The 18,991-nt window shown below is 41.1% G+C and overlaps 2 protein-coding genes and 1 long non-coding RNA gene across 5 annotated transcripts in view; 2 read left to right on the top strand and 1 right to left on the bottom strand.

Annotated features, from left to right (window-relative positions):
• The first annotated feature begins 106 nt into the window (after window positions 1-106).
• LOC133154727 (uncharacterized) lies at window positions 107-1,569 on the top strand. Its single transcript, XR_009714510.1, has 2 exons — window positions 107-416; window positions 486-1,569. It is a non-coding gene; the product is annotated as an uncharacterized LOC133154727 (long non-coding RNA).
• cdk7 (cyclin-dependent kinase 7) lies at window positions 821-6,207 on the bottom strand. Its single transcript, XM_061279646.1, has 12 exons — window positions 6,056-6,207; window positions 5,114-5,173; window positions 4,992-5,025; window positions 4,839-4,906; window positions 4,695-4,763; window positions 3,269-3,379; window positions 2,971-3,089; window positions 2,603-2,702; window positions 2,436-2,522; window positions 2,204-2,353; window positions 1,945-2,083; window positions 821-1,399 (listed from the first exon to the last, which is right to left on the bottom strand). Exons 1-12 carry the CDS (start codon window positions 6,119-6,121, stop codon window positions 1,374-1,376), a joined length of 1,029 nt encoding a protein of 342 aa, XP_061135630.1. The 5' UTR covers window positions 6,122-6,207; the 3' UTR covers window positions 821-1,373.
• Window positions 6,208-13,481: 7,274 nt separating this feature from the next.
• setbp1 (SET binding protein 1) overlaps window positions 13,482-18,991 on the top strand; it is a 30,425-nt gene continuing 24,915 nt past the window's right edge. Inside the window, exon 1 of one of the 3 annotated variants that reach the window (XM_061279643.1) lies at window positions 13,482-13,764. The gene's annotated coding sequence lies outside the window, so the exon portion shown is untranslated. Of the gene's footprint in view, window positions 14,251-17,622; window positions 17,821-18,991 lie in introns of those variants that run through there. The other 2 variants (XM_061279641.1, XM_061279642.1) reach the window with 2 other exon arrangements.

Here is an 18,991-nt window from a genome sequence, read left to right as displayed (position 1 = left end):
TTCCCCCCCACAAACACCTTCTTCCCTGTCGCCGACAGTGGACATCACGGAAGGACAACTACCGCCGTTACTATACTTGATAAAAGTACATATTTAAGTAGAAGCTACGAGATCACAAATTGACAGTAACATACAAATATGTTTAACACGGGGGCGCAGATGGGATTTTAGAGCTGGGTGGGGGTGGGATTGTGGAAATAACAACCCGCAGACATAAATTAGGGCCAGAGAGCCCAGAAACCTTCCTCACAAACATCAGGATGCCTGGTGTGCTTCAAAAAATAGGAAAATAATATGCACTTTCACAGGGATGCCTCCAGTGTGAGTAGCTTAGCTATTATGTAGTCTACTCAATTTCCATGTGCTGCTGGACTATCACTGTCTGGAATTGCAGGCAACTGAACCACGACTCACAGGTAGGTCCTCAGCAAGCGGAAGGTTGTGATCGATAATCATGACAGCGGTTTTCGGGAAAATGTCATCAGCTGACATGTGGGGAGGATCGAAATATGGAAGGAAATGGGCTCAGAAGTGGCCCAATATCATCTGACAGTGGCTCCAGTCGCTTCTTGTGATGGTGTCGGTGGCAGCATCGGACACTTGAGGTAAGGGGGGCATCCTACCGTCCCATCAATAACAGGTGAGGTGTCATTGGATTTGGGTCAGCTATGAACTGAGCCACAGCTGCCCAACAGGTGCATGTTAGCAAGGTATTTTTTTCCCACCAAGCGCAAAAAAGTGTAATAAACTACATGTCTAGAGTTGTAATCATGTTATTACCATTTATTTCATGCGTAATAACTCCAGAGAAATCAGGTCATCCATTTGCACCATTTATTAGTTTTATGTACAAAAATAATATAGTTAAATATGGACAAAAGTACTGAGACATACTCCTTGGTCAAAGAGACAATCAGAGCTTGGACAACACTGCTGAGTTCATTCTGAATATCAATTCCTATACAGCGTTTCCAAGGTCATTCCAGTATGACGGAGGCTCACTTAAAAAAAACATGGCCAATCGATAAAGGCGGAGTTTGGTGTGCAAGAACTAGACTGACCTACTACCAACAGAGATGGTGAGGTGAAGCCCATCTGTCACCTTACAGATGTTTTTTGGGGGGGAATGAATCTGTGGTTCTTGTGGGTCTAATGACTACGTACCAATACTTTTGCCCATATTGTCAAAACAGTCTACCATAGGTTTGCTAGTGTGGTTGTTGTCTTTTTCAGTCACAGAAGGATGGATAAAGAATCCAGCAGGTTGTTAGCTGGAGTTCAGGCATCACAGAAGTGCGTGCCGACCACAGGTCGAACCGTTCATCCTCTGCAGGATTCAGCAGTACTTTTGACATCACAGCACATATCAGTCCTTAGAATATCAACTTCTTCATGGTAGCTGAAAATCAAAGACAGAAAATTCAGAGAATGAGTGCATCTTTGACTGTAAACAGCCATAATGAAATACACCACAAACTTGTAATGTGCATTTTACACACCATCTGTGTCTTTAATTTCTATGTCTGTAATAAACTAGGAGCTTCCACCATAAGAAACAGCCAACCCCCATATTTTCCAAACCACAGAAGGAGCCGGAAAAGCTTTGAAACTCCCACAGACACCAAATGAAAACATGCCCTCCCACAATCCACTTAAACTGCAGAAATGCACATGTTCGCCTCCACTGTGTGATGCATCGTGCAGCCAACACCCTTTGGAATTGCTACTTTCAATGAATCCATTTATATGCCTAGTATAAATAGGCATTGCTGCAAAGATCCTCCAGACTTGGTCCTCCTTATTGTGAGTTGGATGATGTAAAATATACAATTGTAAATCTCTTGCTGCCCATAAAGGAAAGTGCTGAATTATAGAAGCCAAATAATCATAGTGGTGGTTGTGTTAAAGGTAAAGATATCAGATAAAAGTCTGTCTTTTTATTACTTGTTTCCAGGCCTTCTATTTTTCTCTTGAGACCGACTGTTTCCTTCTCTCGCAGAATTTCGGCTGAACAGTTGGGTCGGGGAAGTTGGGGGCCGGGTGTGGGACCGGGCCGATTACTGAAGTATTTCATCTTCAGAGCCTGATGTGTATAAACATTACAGTGTCACTGTTAAAACAATAACCTTGAAAGTTGCACCACATTTGGAAAACTAAAACTGTGCTTTTTTTTTTTTTTTTTTAAAGACGGACTTCAGATCACCTGAGTGGCCGTGGTCCTGGTTGAGGGGTTAAATGTGAAGAGGCCATGAAGCAACTCTAGCAAATCATCTGTCGCTGCACTAAATATGTGCTCAAGAGGTGTGCCAGGAAATATTTTGAATGGCATATAATCTGGTAGACTGCTTACTCCCTGTAAAGGAAAACAAATGCAGTGATATTTTGGAAGGGAAAAAAAAAAAAGAAAAAATGAAGGGGTGCGGGGGGGTGCAAACCGGCCACGTCTCTTCAGTAGGTGTCCCAAGAGTCTCAAAGATCTTGGTCAGTTGGTCAAGATCAGAGTCTCCAACAAGAAATGGTATCTACATTAAAAGCAACACATATTTGCATTATTAACACAGATAAAACGTTTCACATGCTCGTTCATAAACTATTTGGGTACCCGGAGGAGTAACTCGGCCAAGATGCATCCCACCGCCCACATGTCAACACCTACTCCATACATCCGGGCACCGAAAAGAAGCTCGGGAGAGCGGTACCACCTAGAAAGGATAGAAAATTGTTTACCAACACGCACTTGGCTACTGCATTAGATACAAGATGCTGGTGGATTGTTTTGTTCAAGTATTCAATCTGTCACAATTGTTAAATATAGGCTTCCAAGTTGGGTTGACATCTAGAATGCAACTGAAAATATTTGTTTATTTTCCTTTGGGAGAATTTAAAAAAATATATATATATATATGTATATGTTTTCATGATTCTCCCCCTTGGCCCTGCCCGCATTAGTTTACATACAACAGCACAGACCTGGTCACAACTTGATGGGTGTAGACCCTGTTCGGACTGCCAAAGGCTTTGGCCAAACCAAAATCAGCCAACTTCAACACTCCATTACCATCAAGCAGCAAATTATTGGGCTTCAAATCCTGGAAATTCAAAAGAGCAAATGTCAAGTATAGTCTGTATGACTATGTTCCTCCTCCCTGACATACTATGACCTTCTCTTGCCCAACTGTCATTCAATACAACATTTAATGGTATCTGCAATTTTTCCGTTTAACATTAGAAACATAACATGTGCATAGATGTTATATTTTGTCTTTACCCTGTGTAAAACCCAATGTTGATGCATGTATTCTAATCCCTGTAGAGTCATGAGGATGTACGCTTTGATGTGGGCTGGAGTCAAAACCAGGCTGGTGTCCTTGATGATCACCTTAAAAAACAGAGCGAGGAAAAGAGGAAAATAAGACCATAAGGTAAATGCAGTCTGGTAGCTCTCACTCTTACTCCTACAGTATGGTTACCTCCAGGCAATGAACACAATGCCGAAGAATATGCTTTTAGCACTGCCCTTGAGTACAGCATCATATTTCATACAAGCGGATAATGGCACCAATTGACTGTTAGCACCAGAGTGGAATGTTATTGATTTTTACTGTACTGTAATCTTGATTATGATTTACAAGTGGTGTGCATTTATCAAGGGCAGCGTATGCTAACCGTAAAGGGAAAACTGCTTTCATGGTTGTACTGGTTTTCTTTTGATTCCATTGTCCTCTGTCAATCATGTGAGCCTTTAAAAATAATGTTGAGCCTCTAAAAGGCTCTTGATTTTCTCTGACATGTGACATTAAGCATATCAACAGCATATGCAATACAACGGCAGATGGTAGAGATGGTGATTTTTAACTAGGAGATATAACAGTGCTAATTACTAGGGGTGTAAATCGCGGGTTGTCACGATACGATATAATATCGATATAAAGAACTACGATACGATATTTGCCGATATCTTAAAGCCTGCTGCGATTCATTCACGATATATCGCGATATAGTGCTCTACGATCGATTTTTTTTTTTTTTTTAATAAAAAATATAGAACAATATCCTGATTTATAACAATTCATACGCAAAATCAACAAGGTACTGCAAACTCTTTATTTAGGAAATTACAAGAGTATTGTAGTATACAAATTGCTTACTTTAACACTGAACTTTGATGTCGTGTTTTTTCTTTAAATGTGCGGCGAGATTTGTGCTCCCTGAATATTTGATCACCGCGTGGCAGGATTTACAAACTACACGTGTCTTGTCCGTTGAGCCATATTTTCTTTGGAATCCATAGTGCTTCCAAACGAATGACTTGAAGCCTAAAGGGGAGCAACTTTCCTCGTCTCTTTGGACACTAGCCATAGCACCAGCCCAGGAGCCGCGTACTAGTTGTCGCCTCCCCTTTTACGTGCATGCTCTGCTCACAACACAACAACGCTGGGCGCACTGCTCCCGGAGAGAAGAAGCAAGCAACAATGAACTGGATTTCAAAATAAAGTCGCGTCTAATGTCCGAGGTCAAACACGGCGATATAAATCGATGTTTACCTTTAGCATCGATGCCAATAAATCGTAGAGCAGTATATCGATTAATCGATGTGTATCGATGTATCGTTACACCCCTACTAATTACAGACATATTTGAAATTGATGAATGAGTGACACCATACACTGTATTAAAAATAGCTAAAGTTGTACCTCCAGATCAGTTTCCATGAAATCGAAAACCAGACTGATGTTTGATTTGTGCCCAAATGCATCCAGCAGCTAAAAAACAAAGTTATACAGCTTTATGAGTCAAAAAACATGTGATTACAAGACTATAAATATTATTGTATTTACCCCAATAATATTTGGATGGTGGAGCTCCTGCAGTAGTTTGATTTCTCGTAGAGCGGTCCTGTTGATACCTTTAAACATAAACAGGCATAGATGCATTTACAGAATTGCCTTATCACGTATTGTACACAACCTGGCTGTTGAGTCAAAACTCACCATCTTTAGCTTCAGTTCTATGGCCAACTTTAATCTAATATGGGGGAGGGGGCACAAAAACATTTAATATACAGTACAAAACAGCCCAAAGTGCTTGACAATGCGAGAACTCAATGTTTTACCTTTTTAATGGCAACTATAGTGTCCGTTGTTTTGTCTCTTGCTTTGTACACCGTGGCAAACTGGAGAAGAAAGACAGATAAATGGTTTGATTTAATAATACAGAGGGCAATTTTGAATACTCATGATCCCTACAATTCCACTCATTCTATGAATATAGAGATGCCACGCACATACGCCCCCAATGGGTTGTAAGGAGCACACTAATGATAATAAAGCAGTTTGATTGGACGTGGTGATACATTACGGCACGCCATTGTCAGAAAGTTGATCATCTCGCATGTGTCCACGAGAAACGACAGACAGTATTTAGATTTTGGAAATCAAAGTCAAAAGTCAAAGTCAGCTTTATTGTCAATCTCTTCACATGTCAAGACACACAAAGAAACCGAAATTACGTTTTCTCTATTCCACGGTGACGAGACATATTACACGATAGACATACAAATAAACGACACAATATAAAAACAAGAAGGCACAAACAATAAATAATAAGAATGATGAATAAATAATAAATAAACAGATAACACAGTAAATAAGAGGAGCAAAACGGAGCCAGTGTGCATACAGCAGACAGTAAACGTGGCGCAAAAGTACAGGACGCTACGCAGAAAGAAAAAAATAATAAGAGGGTGGTGAGTAAAAGAACTCACTGTCCCGTGTAAACTGTAAACCATACTAATATGATGTAATCAGTCATAACACACAATGTTTACGTTAAATAAGGATTGTTGGAAAGGCGGTCTCTTTTGGCAGTGACATAATTTTAAGCACACAACTATTGATCATCAGTGAGTCCCAGTGTGCAGCACAGATGCTTTGTTGACATTAACAACCGGGTTGCTATAATGCTACTAGCGTAGTGCCATGCAAGCAGAAAGCCACAGGCTGGAAAATAAACAGACATTAAGAGTGAAAAACGGACACAAATCAAGACCACTCACCTGGCCCTCTCCAAGGAAATCCAACTTTTCATATCGCTTGGCTCTGGACTTTACGTCAAGCGCCATCACAGTAAAATATTACTGATGGTTCCATGAATGTCAACTTCCGCCTTGTCAAAAGTCCATAAATAGTGTTTCCGGGTTAAAAAAAAAAAGAAAGTCTTGTTTGATCCAGCACCGCCATCTACTGGCTAGCCATGACAGTGCGTGAAGGTGACGTAAGCATCAACTTGGATATTAGAAAAAAATAAACTAAATGTGTCATTTTCTGTTGTTTTTTATTCATTTTTTTTGGTAGTAGTGTAAGACTTAAATGTTTCTTACTGTTGAACGTCAATACAATCTTTTGTTAAACTGTTCATCAACACTACAACCAGTAAAATAAACATACATGTCTGTATACCAATTGAACAATCCCAAAACTTACCCCCCTTTCCCGAAGCAGCTCCGAAATATTAGAACCGTTTCCTGTATGATACAATGCAGTTTCTCGAATGCAAAGTAAAACCAAACCACAACCAATAAATGTCCAAGTGTGTCGATCAAAATTGACAAACGGAACAATTATCCTGGTGAAGGACTAGAATTTTCGGTATTTGCAAATAATTTATCAGCAAATGTAAAACACTGTTAAGTTGCTCACATTTCATCCTAAAAAAAATGTAAATGTATTTTTTCTTTAGCAGCTTGACATGGCTCTCCTGGGAGTATCTTCTGTCAGTGAGAGAGTTTTTGTGATCCATGCACCACTGAACACATCTCAACATGCCATCTCCATACACAGTAGATGCCCTCACATCCCACAGGATTAGGCAGGGTTCCTCTCATGACCCCCCCAGCTTTCATTTTCATGTTACATTTGACAAGAGAAGTGTGAAGGATAAGCAGGCCTAATACACCCCTCACTCTACTGCAGGCACATTCTGCCAGCTCACACACATGACTGACAGCACAGTATGTGCTCATGCAAGCATTTCTTCTTCAGACATTTGCAGCAGCCTTTCCTGGCATCCCATTATCAACCTCTAGAGACACTTAGGCGGACCTTTATGTGGAACATAACTGTCCAGTAGTAGACATAACTCAAAAACACTTAGATCACTGACTCTTAAAACAAATGTGACATGTTGATACCCTTGTCTAATTCGGCTATGATTTGAGCACGCTCGTATGCTCATTCCTCTCATGTCTTTCTCTGTGATTGCCGCGTATGTGAGGAGAGGTGGCTGAGTTATAGAGGCCTAAGTGCTTCTGCTGGCGTTTATATAGTTTGTCACAGTAAATCTCATGATAGCAACGGTAACGTTCTGCACACTAACTCACTCTGGTTATGTGTCACTTTAGCAGATGGTGATGCAGCGTGTGTGAGTGCGTGTGTGTGTGTGCATGCATACCAGGCAGGGGGGGGGTTGAAACCACAAGGCTGTTTATCAAATCCGTAGGAAGTGGGTGTTGTTGAGCGAGTACTTGCCGTCGCACCACATCCTGTTTCAGGGAGGCTGAGAATCTTCACATGAGGTACTGTTGACAGCATACAATGTGGCCACAACACAGAAACCCATGCACACACAAAAAAAGATTTGAGCATCAGGCTTCAGTTCAGTTTCCCAACTTTTATTGAGACGACAAAAAATCTCACAGAACACTACCAAATAAAAATGTCACCAAAAGTAGATATTTTCGATCACCCAGTGCACCACAGCGTAAGCAAATGTTTTTATTCATGTCAGGGGCGGACAAACTATATCACAAGTGCCACATGCGGCCCACTCTGTCAGTTACGTGATCAAGAGACCCGCAGGGGTGTTTAGAGGGTGGGGTCAAAGGGTTGGCAACCCCAAGCATCCACCTGAGCAGGGGCACACCCAGCAACCACTGTTAACAAAAAGAAAACCCAACAATTTAGCAACATCCGTCAGGGGTCGGAGGTGAAGGGGTATGTTAAAGGCGCATCCTGCTGGTATCGAAGGGCATCGATTTGGGATTCAAAATAGCATTCAAAATATGCATTCAATAAGATTTTTAAATCATTAATGAAATAATTAAATTTAAATGATTTATAACTAAAATCTTAAAAAGAGCACATATCACTAAGATAAACCTTTTACCACACATTTTACATACACGTTTTAAACTTTTTTGTCTACCACATTCTGCCTAGTATGTGATCATATTTTTATATTTTTATTTATATATATATTTTTTTTGCTCACATCATATTAATCCTGAGTTTGCTCAAAACCGAGCATTCGTTATTCTTCATTTGTTGTGTAGCTCTCATTGCTAATCAGTGTGCTGAAATTATTTATAGCTAACAACGCAACTTTGTTCATCTTGCCACGCTTCCGGCAACATATCTATTAAAACAGCAATATTCTCGTCCACTGGATGTAAGAAGGTGCATTAAGGGGATGGATGGATAAAGGTTCTGTTCAAGAGAACACGTTTTCTTTCCATTGCTTGTTTTCAATCATCAGCCACAATCCACTGTGTGCTTGTCACACATTAGCGTGTCATGTTGATAGAGATATTTTCAAAAACGCTTTCAAGCTCAGACTGAATGTTTCAACGGCGATGAGTGAGTCATTGCAATCCGGCCCAGCAGTGTGTTTTTCATACACCTGCTGTGTGTGTTTCTCAAAGTAGATGCTCCCACAGTGCAGCTGCTTCTGTCCACGTGCACTTCAAATGCAACAGGATGTTTCGTGTTGAATGTCACGGGTGTGAAAGTTCGCACATGCTACGGCAAACCCAATCTGGTTCCTGAGAAAAAAATAGGATTATTAAACAACCTCTTCTTTTTTTTTTATTTAAAATAATTTACTGTATTGCAAAAATAATCACATTTACAGAGCATAATGTAATGTTTGTAGAACAGAGCAGAAATTAATTTATTATAACCAAGAATGAAATAGCCCTTTGGCTCTGTTTTTGTGAACAGTGTAAATCCTGCATGACGGGTTAGACCTGCATTTGGTAATCTCACAAACAAGCGCAGAGAGGGAGCAGAGACCGCTACCACCGACCTCTAAGAAAAATAAAATAAAATAAAATAAAATAAAATAAAATAAAATAAAATAAAATAAAATAAAATAAAATAAAATAAAATAAAATAAAATAAAATAAAATAAAATAAAATGAAATGAAATGAAATGAAATGAAATGAAATGAAATAAAATAAAATAAAATAAAATAAAATAAAATAAAATAAAATAAATTAAATTAAATTAAATTAAATTAAATTAAATTAAATTAAATTAAATTAAATTAAATTAAATTAAATTAAATTAAATTAAATTACTGAACTGATTTGTACAATCATTGAAAAGAAGGTTTGATGGCCACTTTTAACATATCAATGAATAAAATATGAGTATTTTTGAGCACTGATTAATTATTAGTTACTAATTAAATTAGCGTGATCCTATTGAGGGTAAGCGCTATATCACCAGTACCAATGAGTAGAGCGGCTCACAACAATTTTAGCAACTGTTTTAGGCAGAAGAAGGATGGGGAGGGCCACAGAATAAGTATGTTGACAAGTTTGGTTTGCCATCTTCTTTGTCCAGTATCTCTGCGCATCAGCACACACGATTGTGCAGGATTTCAAAATGAGGCCGTTTGAGAGCTTGGCGTACAGAGAGACAGCAAAATTATTATAATGTCCTGGTGAGTGCTGGGGGGATGGGAGCAGTGCCATCTCTTCAGATTGACAGAGAAAGGGTGGAATCCACAGTTAGAAGTATTTAAGGTGGTGTTTACCGTTGTCTGGTTACCACCTGCATTGCTTTTTTTGGTTCTGGTCTGTAGCTCCTGTCAGACATGGTTATCACTCTTATTACAGGGATTTATACCTTTGAGTCCAATAGAATGCCTTACAACATCCCACTCTCTCTCTCTCTCTCTGTGATTATGATATTTAACGAAAACTAAAAGTTATGGGGGGAAAGTGTTAATGAGATAAAAAAAAATACGAGTGCTTGTAAAAAAAATTACTCACGGAAACTACATTTTATTATTCCTTTTAAAGCAAATTACTGTAAATAGCAAAAATGTCTTCTTTGTCAGTTAATCCCATACATGAGCTTTTAGAGTGATATTACGATTCGGTCGTATAAAGAAGGAAAAGGAAGGTCAACCTTTACTTCATTACACATTACGTACCTTATTGTGACTTTTTTTTCTTGCCTTCGAACACCGCACAGCTTCGTAAAAAAACTAACACTTATACTTCAACTGATAAAAACTATAAAGCAAAGATAAAAATAATAATAAAACTGCTCTAAAAAGTCATTAAAACAAACAGAAGTCAAAATGAAAACTAACTATCATGAAAAATTAATTAATTTATTAAAATTAATAAATCTTAAAAACGCCAATCTGGCACCACCTTCCATTGGAGCAACCTTCCATTGGTATATAAAAGCGGCTTTGTAAAGCACTTCAGCTAAATTAACCTTTTAGGTCTAATTGTCGACTAAAAGGGAAATTAGTGTGAAGGTCCACAAGAAGTGAGAGAAAACGCCTGACTTGAAAGAACGCTATCAATGTATTCTCGTCAATTGTCTGTACAGAAGGTCATGTCGAAGGTAGTTTGATACGGGTTTATGTCAGCGTATCAGGGACAAGCGATTGTGTTACCAAGGAGTCATTTATTTCATTAACCCAGCTAGATCACTGAGGCCTTGCTAATCAACCTTGTCACACGTCCCATTAATTCATCACTCCGTCAGCATCGCTCTCGCCTCCTCTGACTTGCATACACACAAGCATGAATCGCAATGTTATGCTCCCAACACACAAACACACAGAATCACTGACTGTGCCAGCCTTTTTTTTTTAATGCATTGACACTCGTGCTTCTGTCTGGGCCAACCCCATTAACTCGGTCAGTCCCATGGGTTTCCCGGCGCTGATGAACCCTCTGCTGCCCTTTCAGATTAGTGGACTCCCTGAGAAAAGCCCTTCATTGATGGGATGCTTTTCTCCTCTCACAATGTCATCTCAAGGTTAGCATAATGACTCTCACTGCTCTCTTTCCAGACACACTCATGCGCACATGAACATCCAGGTGGCGTTAGTGTTTTCATTATGAGCTTTCCTGACTGTTTTATTCCTAGTAATTTATCTCTTGATGCTTCTCATTTCAAATATTTGCCAAGGTGTTAAATCATTGTTCAACCATTTCCCCAGCTCCACGCATCCTCTCTTTTCGCTCGCTACTTCTAAAACCGATGACAAAACTACTGCCACGTTACGCTGCATTGGAGCTAAGTGAGCGTGAGGGCTTTTTACTTTTATGCATTGCAAATCAGTTAGGAGGAATTAGTTACTTGCAGTCCCACTTGAGGCAATGAAGGCAGAGAAAGATGAAGGAATTAGACAAGTGTGTTGTATGCAGTCCGACAAATGACTGGATCGGAAAGACACATCCATCTTGATATGTTCAACTTAATGTGCATGAGGGATTTCTTGTAGCTGTGAATAGAGACGAAAGGATTATCTTGATCATTCAAGCACAAATGTAAGCCGCGTCTCTTTCGACGCCATCATAATTCAATATTTACAATTTTAAGCAAGGAAACTGCTCCCTCTTGGCTGCCTGTATCCGGTTTCCATGGCAACACATTTGAGAAGGAAGAGTGCCATCTGTATGTGTCCGCGTATCTGTGTGTTGTGTTTTTCTGATACACAGCAATTGATTGGTTGTTGAGGAGCAGCTGTTGACCTCTCGAGTCTCGGTGGTCTCTTTGTATTCTTGCACATAACCCAAATCAATACACACACATACACGGGAACACTGGCACACACGTACACACTGACAGACGGGTGACAAATTAATAATTAATGGCTGGAGAAACATTACAAATGCAGATGTGTCTTGGCCAGAGGGATGACTGAATAGTTTATTGAGTCTGGTAGTGAATTACAACAGTCAGCGTGTCTAAGCTCTGACACACTCCTATTGCACTGAGAGGAAAATTATTCCTATCTTGGCTAAATATTGATTTTAAATGTTTAATTTTTTGTAAGTGCTAAAACTGTGTCTACTAGGTGCAAATAAATAGATGTAGAAATGTGAGTGGGAGTGTGACACAAAAGGTCACTTAATATAATTTGCATTGTTTGTTAATGTTAAAGGGATGTTTTTCACACATGAAAGGTCAAGTTTAGCATTCAACCACAAACGGAATGAAACGCTTGAGCATGATGAATTGATGGAACCATAAAGGGCCGAATGCGTTTTCACTGGGCTGTCGCTGGAAATTAGTAGTCAAAACCACAAGAATGAGAACACCTTGTTGTATAGTCTCACTGAACACATGTTCAATTACGCCATGCTTATCAGCATCATCTATAGTCATTTTAGTCGTGGTTAATGAGCCAAACATGTCCTGTGGAGACAAAGACAATAAAACATGTTTATTGGTTCACCCAAGGGTTTGCATAGTGTATCTCATAAAAAAAAAATACACAATAAAACAGCATATGATGAGATTTATATGTTTAGTTAGAACCCAAAGAGACTACAAAGGAGAATGCATTTAAATAGAGGTCCCTCTTTTTGTGAGGGATTTAAAAAAAAGTCATATAATTCAGATCTGGAAATACAAATCTCATAATGCCAATAAAATGTGCTATATACCTCTAAGTTATGATCATTATCAGGGGGAAATTCAATATTCCGTATAATACAGTATTCCTGTTTGCAACTCACCACCCATTTCTTTCCTGCTTATGCTGTTGTCAAAGATTTCAGACGCTTTATTTATTTATTTATTTATTTATTTATTTATTTATTTATTTATTTATTTATTTATTTATTTATTTATTTATTTATTTAATTTTATTTGGCAGTGGGCTACCCACCACCAGGGATGGCACTACACCGGTGCTTGGTGTAAATCGGTGTAGCCCCAGTTGAGACCCTTAAGCATTTTATTGGACATCCTTAGAAATGAAATTCTCAGCCCCCCTATTTATCAGTCTAGCCCACCCTTAAGCGGGGCTTTAACGTTCAATTTCAAATACATGTAGGTGGCTTTTTCCATGATTACCAGCGGGTAGGTTCCAAAATAAATGAACAAATACGCAGGGTTCCGCTGTATTTTTATTTTATGGTGGAGTGGTGTTGTTTTTTATTAAAAACATAAAATGGTGGGGATTTTAGAGGACATTTCAAATCATTTCATGGGGAATATTGATCTGAAAGCAAACCGAGTTGAGTTAGTCATGGAGCGTGGCCTGTTTTAATGACTCTTTACAAGGAGCTCAGTGACCACTTCAGGTGGTGGTCACCGGGAAGAAAAAAAACCCCATCAGGGAAAGGAGGATCTTTTTCTGATCTTGAAAAGACGCGCAGGGCGAGTTTCATCCAGGTGGAGGCGATGTCGCTCCTTCGGTCAGTGCTGTTCTGCGCTCCTCTGCTCGACCACAGCGCAGCTCACTCGGCTGGGTGAGATCATTACCAGACTGCAGGCTCCAAGCTCTAACATTCACCGATCGGGAAAGCAGAGCGAGGGATCGCAGAGAGCCTGAGCCTTGATCCCATGCAAGCGGCTGGAGGGAAAGCCACCTTCGACCATACCGACTCCTCCGTACTGTCGCTTGGGCTTGAAAACTCGGTCTTGTTGCTGACAGCTGACATTTGTCTTCTTTGAGCCGGTTCCTTGAAGCTCGAAGACGGATGCGGGCTTGTTTTGACTGCGGTAATAGCCTTCGCACCTCTCCTTCTCGCGTGCGTAGTGGAACGGATTTGTGAGGGATCGTAACTTGACGAAGCTTCACGAGTGGCCGGCGGTCCTGCAAGGGGCCCCGGGGACGCTTTTTGTCCGGCCGCCAGGCAAGCCGCACAGGGCCCCGGAGAGAGCTTCTTTCAGCTTGGAGTTGGACATAAACGTCTCTAATTGGATTCCTCCTCCCATGGTGGCTTCTTTTTTTCCTGTCATCACATTGGCTGCATAACCCCATTTCGCTTTTTTTCTCTTTTTCTTTTTGCAAAGCAACATTGACGCCATTTTCCTCGGGGTTTTGTGTCAAAAAGCATCCAAGTATATTCCGGGAGCGTGTGACAGCTCCCCGGGAGGCTGTCATCTCATCCGTCGCTTGTGTAAAAATGTGTCTAAATGGATTGTAAATGATCTTGATAAATAATTTACACGTCAGAGCTGAGTGTGTGACAACATTAGACATGGGTAAGTGGCCTCCTCCTGCACCTGAAAACACCTCTCCTGCAAATTTTGAACATAATAATTTGCGTTGTTTCTGTATTTGTTGTTGTTGTTGCCTTAATTGTATATGTAAGGTGATATCGTGACCGGCAACCGCAACGATGGGGATTTTTACAGTTTTTTAAACATACCTATGCTTGTTTGCGATTGGAAATGCTGCAGTTCCTTTGGAAGCCAGTAGTTTAACCTATGGAGTATATTAGTGTTAATTGTACCTTGAGGGAAGAAAATACACTGTTGCGCTCAGAGTGAAGTAGTAGGTACTAATGATGGATGGATTTCAAGTTGCAAGAAATGCAGTGTGAGATTCTGAATTGATCAAAAGTCTCTGGTCGAAAATATGCCTCTAAAGTTGCACAAAGTTGGCAGAATCACCGACGTGCTTGATATGATGTTAGATCTCTGCTTATTGCGTGAGATATCAACAAATGCAAAACCAAGGGTTCTATCTAATTTTCATTTGCTTTTTTTCCATGATACTAATTCCTACAGAAGGGACATAAAATGAGAAGAACATTTACTGGATGTCACATGATGTAAACTCACTCACATTCAACATTATGACACCTGCACCAATATCCGCATTATCAAAGTTAAGACGGAGCAATTTACAAAGGTATGCATTTAAAAGTGATAAAAATTGAGTTTGAACATCTGTGCAGCTGGTTTCGGATTCATGCGGTTAATGACAGTCAACAGAAAATGTTAAGGGAATTGGGTAAGGTGTTGGTGACAATGTAGTTCAGCCCCTGATGTTCACCTGTTTCTTCCAATCTTTTGCCACTCGAGTGGATGAAGGAACTTGCAGTGGTGGCCCACTTCCACACCACTAGGTACTTTGTAAAGTGTACAGTACACTAATGTAGCCCTAATTATTGGCCTCCAAGGCACCGTATATCACGGGTGTTGTGTTTTCATTCGTCATTCATCAGCATCTCTGAAGGGTTTCATGTGGCCTCTCTGGCTTTTGACACACTGCAGCCCAGAAATATTTTGCAGGTAAGGCCTGAAAGGGAAAGGCAAGTAAGCAGTGGCTGTCAGCATCCCCCACAAACCTCAGCTCTGGAAGATGAATAGACACGCATGAATTATCCGGGGAAAGTGTGGAAAATCGGTCGGGTCTGTGGGATATACGGTGTGTGAGGTCTAGAAAAATAAAGATGACAAGCATATGAAGAAAGGTGCTTGTAAAGAGGTGGAACTAATGAGATACAGGTAAAACTATAGTGGCGATTAGCCGTGTTAAAGAATGCTCGACAACAAATCCCTTATTAGGTGAAGGGTTGCCCGTGCAGTCTTTAAATTAAAGCATGACTAATCAATGAAATGCATCCCCATCTGAGTTGGATACCTCAGCTGGAAATAGGATAATAGGAAAAGTGTGTTGGGGGGATATGAACAGCATTCAAGGGCAAACCTGAGTGTTGACAGGCTCTCTTAGCGGAATATCAGTGCTACATCACCTTTTGGGAGGAGGCAGAAGGGGTGAAGGTAGCACTGAGATGAGGCAAACCAACACAGGTTGCTGGGAGAGAGGTGAGGAGGAGGAGGAGGAGGAGGAGGAGGAGGGAGTAGCAGAGGTGTTTTGCTGACAGCCATTTTGTGGCTTGTGCTGCTGTTAAATGTTAACATTCATCTGCTGGTGTCGTGAGCATGTTGTGTTTCATAACAGATTCAATTCCATTCTAAAGAGAGCTGCACATTTTGGCCAACAGTTAGTAACTCCCAGTTAATCGGATTATAGATTATGCCTATATTCTGAATTTCAGACTGACCGTTTTACGATCACGTACATGCATTTTATTCATTTTCCTCCACATTTGATCATAGTAGTGAGCACAGCAAGTACACAGTGTCACAGTGGGGACTTTTTCAGCGCAGAGGGGTGCAATTAGAGGTCTTGATCAAGGGCAAATCAGATGTGAGTGCTTGCTTGGAACAGAGGTGGAGGATTTGGGTACTGATAAGTGACCGATTTTTCTGATTGCCAGCCAGGGGAATCAAACTGGCAACCATTCAGACAGGCATGCACAGGCTGCATTTTTAACCACTCAGGCAGACTGTTTTGGTTCTCAAGCCCGCAACCCAGTCTAAGGGTTCTATTTTTGTGTCCATTGCAAGACTAGTGCAAAGTGTGGTCTAATTGTGCACATGGCTGGAGTTGTCTTTATTTATGTCTTGGTATTTTCAGGTGGTTGTTTGCGCCATAGTGGGTGTGAAGAAACTAGCTTCCAGGCCAATGGAAGCGGCTGGTCTCATTGGCTATCAAATCAGTGTGTCGAGGACGCATAGTCTTTTATATTGTGGGAACAGAAATAGACATGGTGGACTTCATGCAGCAGTTTGAAGCGTGCAAAGTATATTTATAAGCAGACTTCCACGGGTGGGTGGTGTAAAGTTGGCAAGGGCAATCACAGGTCATCGCTGTGAAGTGGCCACTTGCAGATTGCCTTCCGACCTTGTTGTCATATTTATGAATGAAATAGGATGACATCCACCACGTAGCGTCTATCCATGGCACTCAGAATCTGTCTGCCTGCACTTTGATCAGATCTGCACAAATTGAGCAACTAGCTGAAGAAATATATTTCAAATCAAATAAAAAAATAATTAAACGATGCATGTCAACCCTAGATTTCGGGGTATGAAACCCCCTTTCGATTAGATCGGAACTGTCTACTAGAAACATTGGTTTTGTGATTAGATGGAAATGAAAAAGCAAGAGGAAAAATGAAAATGGCAGACAAGCACTGTTCTCGATTGCAACTGAAATGGTCGAAGCTCAGCTTGTCAAAGAAAAAAAAAAAGTAATTCACATTTTACAACCATACAGGTGTGTGTGTGTGTGTTTGTGAGTGAGTGAGTGAGTGAGTGAGTGAAAGAGAGAGGGAGAGAGAGAGAGAGGGAAAGAGAGAGGGAAAGAGAGAGGGAAAGAGAGAGGGAAAGAGAGAGGGAAAGAGAGAGGGAAAGAGAGAGGGAAAGAGAGAGGGAAAGAGAGAGGGAAAGAGAGAGGGAAAGAGAGAGGGAAAGAGAATGTGAGTAAGAGAGCAAGAGGGAGGGAGAGAGAGCTATTTGTGAGTCCACCTCAAGCGCTGAGCTGCTGGGTATGCAGCCTTAAAAGGTTGTGTTTCTGCTGCCATCTCTCGCTCCTCATCTCTCTCTCTCTCTCTCTTTCTCTCGCCCTGTTCTCTCCTGTGCACGCACACACATGCGTACACACACACATGCACACACACGCACTCATGCACACGCACAATTTCCCCCCCCCCCCCCTGTGTGTCTGTCCCATTCACCCCCTCAGTTCTGCCCATCTGCATTTCATCATGGCTGTTTTATCATAATGGTCTCCAGAGCGAGAAGGAGACAAAATGATGTGTCCCCGTTCGCAGCCTTTTAGATCCAACTCACTGAGTGACCTGGTGTAGTGCCGGCAGTTGGGAGAACATAATAAAGGTAGTATTTATGCAGCAAGTCCGACCTCTCACAATCCCTCTGCTGTCCGAGGCAAGCCGAGGTGCTTACGCATATGTGGAGGTGAGTGTTTGCGTACGAGAGAGAGCAATCGACAGGAGACAGCGTGGCTTGGACTAGGTGAGGGAGGCCCGTGGAGGGGTCACACTTACATAAACTCGATGCTTGCCTGCCAGTAACAGAGAGCTAACACAGCTTAGGGCAGCTACATGGGGGAGGAGGCACAGTCATGACCCAGCTAAGAAGTTTACGCAGTTGTGACCCAGAATGAAGATCGTCATAATTCATGTGGACATTTTGCTGTCACGCCGCAGTAGTAGAAATGGGTCGATTCCACTTTGATGCCTGTGCATAAATGTCTCCGTGTGGGATGTTGTGGTTGGCAGCTGTCTCTTTTTCCTGTCATTGTGCTCAGTCACATGACAATCAGGGCGGCTTCCACACATGCCACGAGGGCGAGTCACCAAAATGACATTCGGGACGGGGCGGTTCCCGAGGAACATACAGCGTCATGCGGGTTTTAACCCACTATGGATGTGTTGACTTTTGAAGTCCACCCATGGACCAACTATGCTTGCGTCTGATCTTATGCCACTGAATTTAATAGAGACAAACAACCAAGTAAATCTTTAGCTGTCTGCGTTATTAACATCAAAACCACAAAGTTTCTCAATAAATGACATAAGTAGCTAGGCTGGCTCAAGTGAACAAACAACTTTGAAGCGGCTGCCAAAGCGCCAGCTAGTAACAGCATTAGATGCTCGCTATAATATGTTACGTTCAGCTAATTAGTCGACGTATAGGTTGAAGGTACAGTATTTGTGTTTGGTGATGTCATGTACCACATCAATACGCAAACTGAACAAGTGTATCCTAAATGTTTTTGGGACGGATGGACACGTCGCAGAAGAAGAATTCAAGTCTTAGCGACTTTATATTTTCCACCAGGTGTCCCAATCTGTTTTAAACTTTGCATTTAACTGAGTCTATCTATTTGACTGATGGATCTAACTGATGGATAAAATGGTGGGGCCGTACACACGGCCCAGCTTGGCTCCCTTGTGGAGGAGGTGTTGACATCTGAGATTACAGCCAGCCAAAAAAAGCAGCACAAATAATACGCTCGGCTGTGACACTGCATTGCTTTCAATATCAACAACCGGCTACCAGGAAAACAGCAAATCAACCCTAAAATGTATTATTCCATGCGTAAAGTAAATGGATGTCAGTAGTG

Source organism: Syngnathus typhle, linkage group LG5, assembly GCF_033458585.1.
Source record: "Syngnathus typhle isolate RoL2023-S1 ecotype Sweden linkage group LG5, RoL_Styp_1.0, whole genome shotgun sequence".
In the NCBI taxonomy this organism is placed as follows: Eukaryota; Metazoa; Chordata; class Actinopteri; order Syngnathiformes; family Syngnathidae; genus Syngnathus; species Syngnathus typhle.
This window is presented reverse-complemented; position numbering and strand designations above follow the sequence as displayed.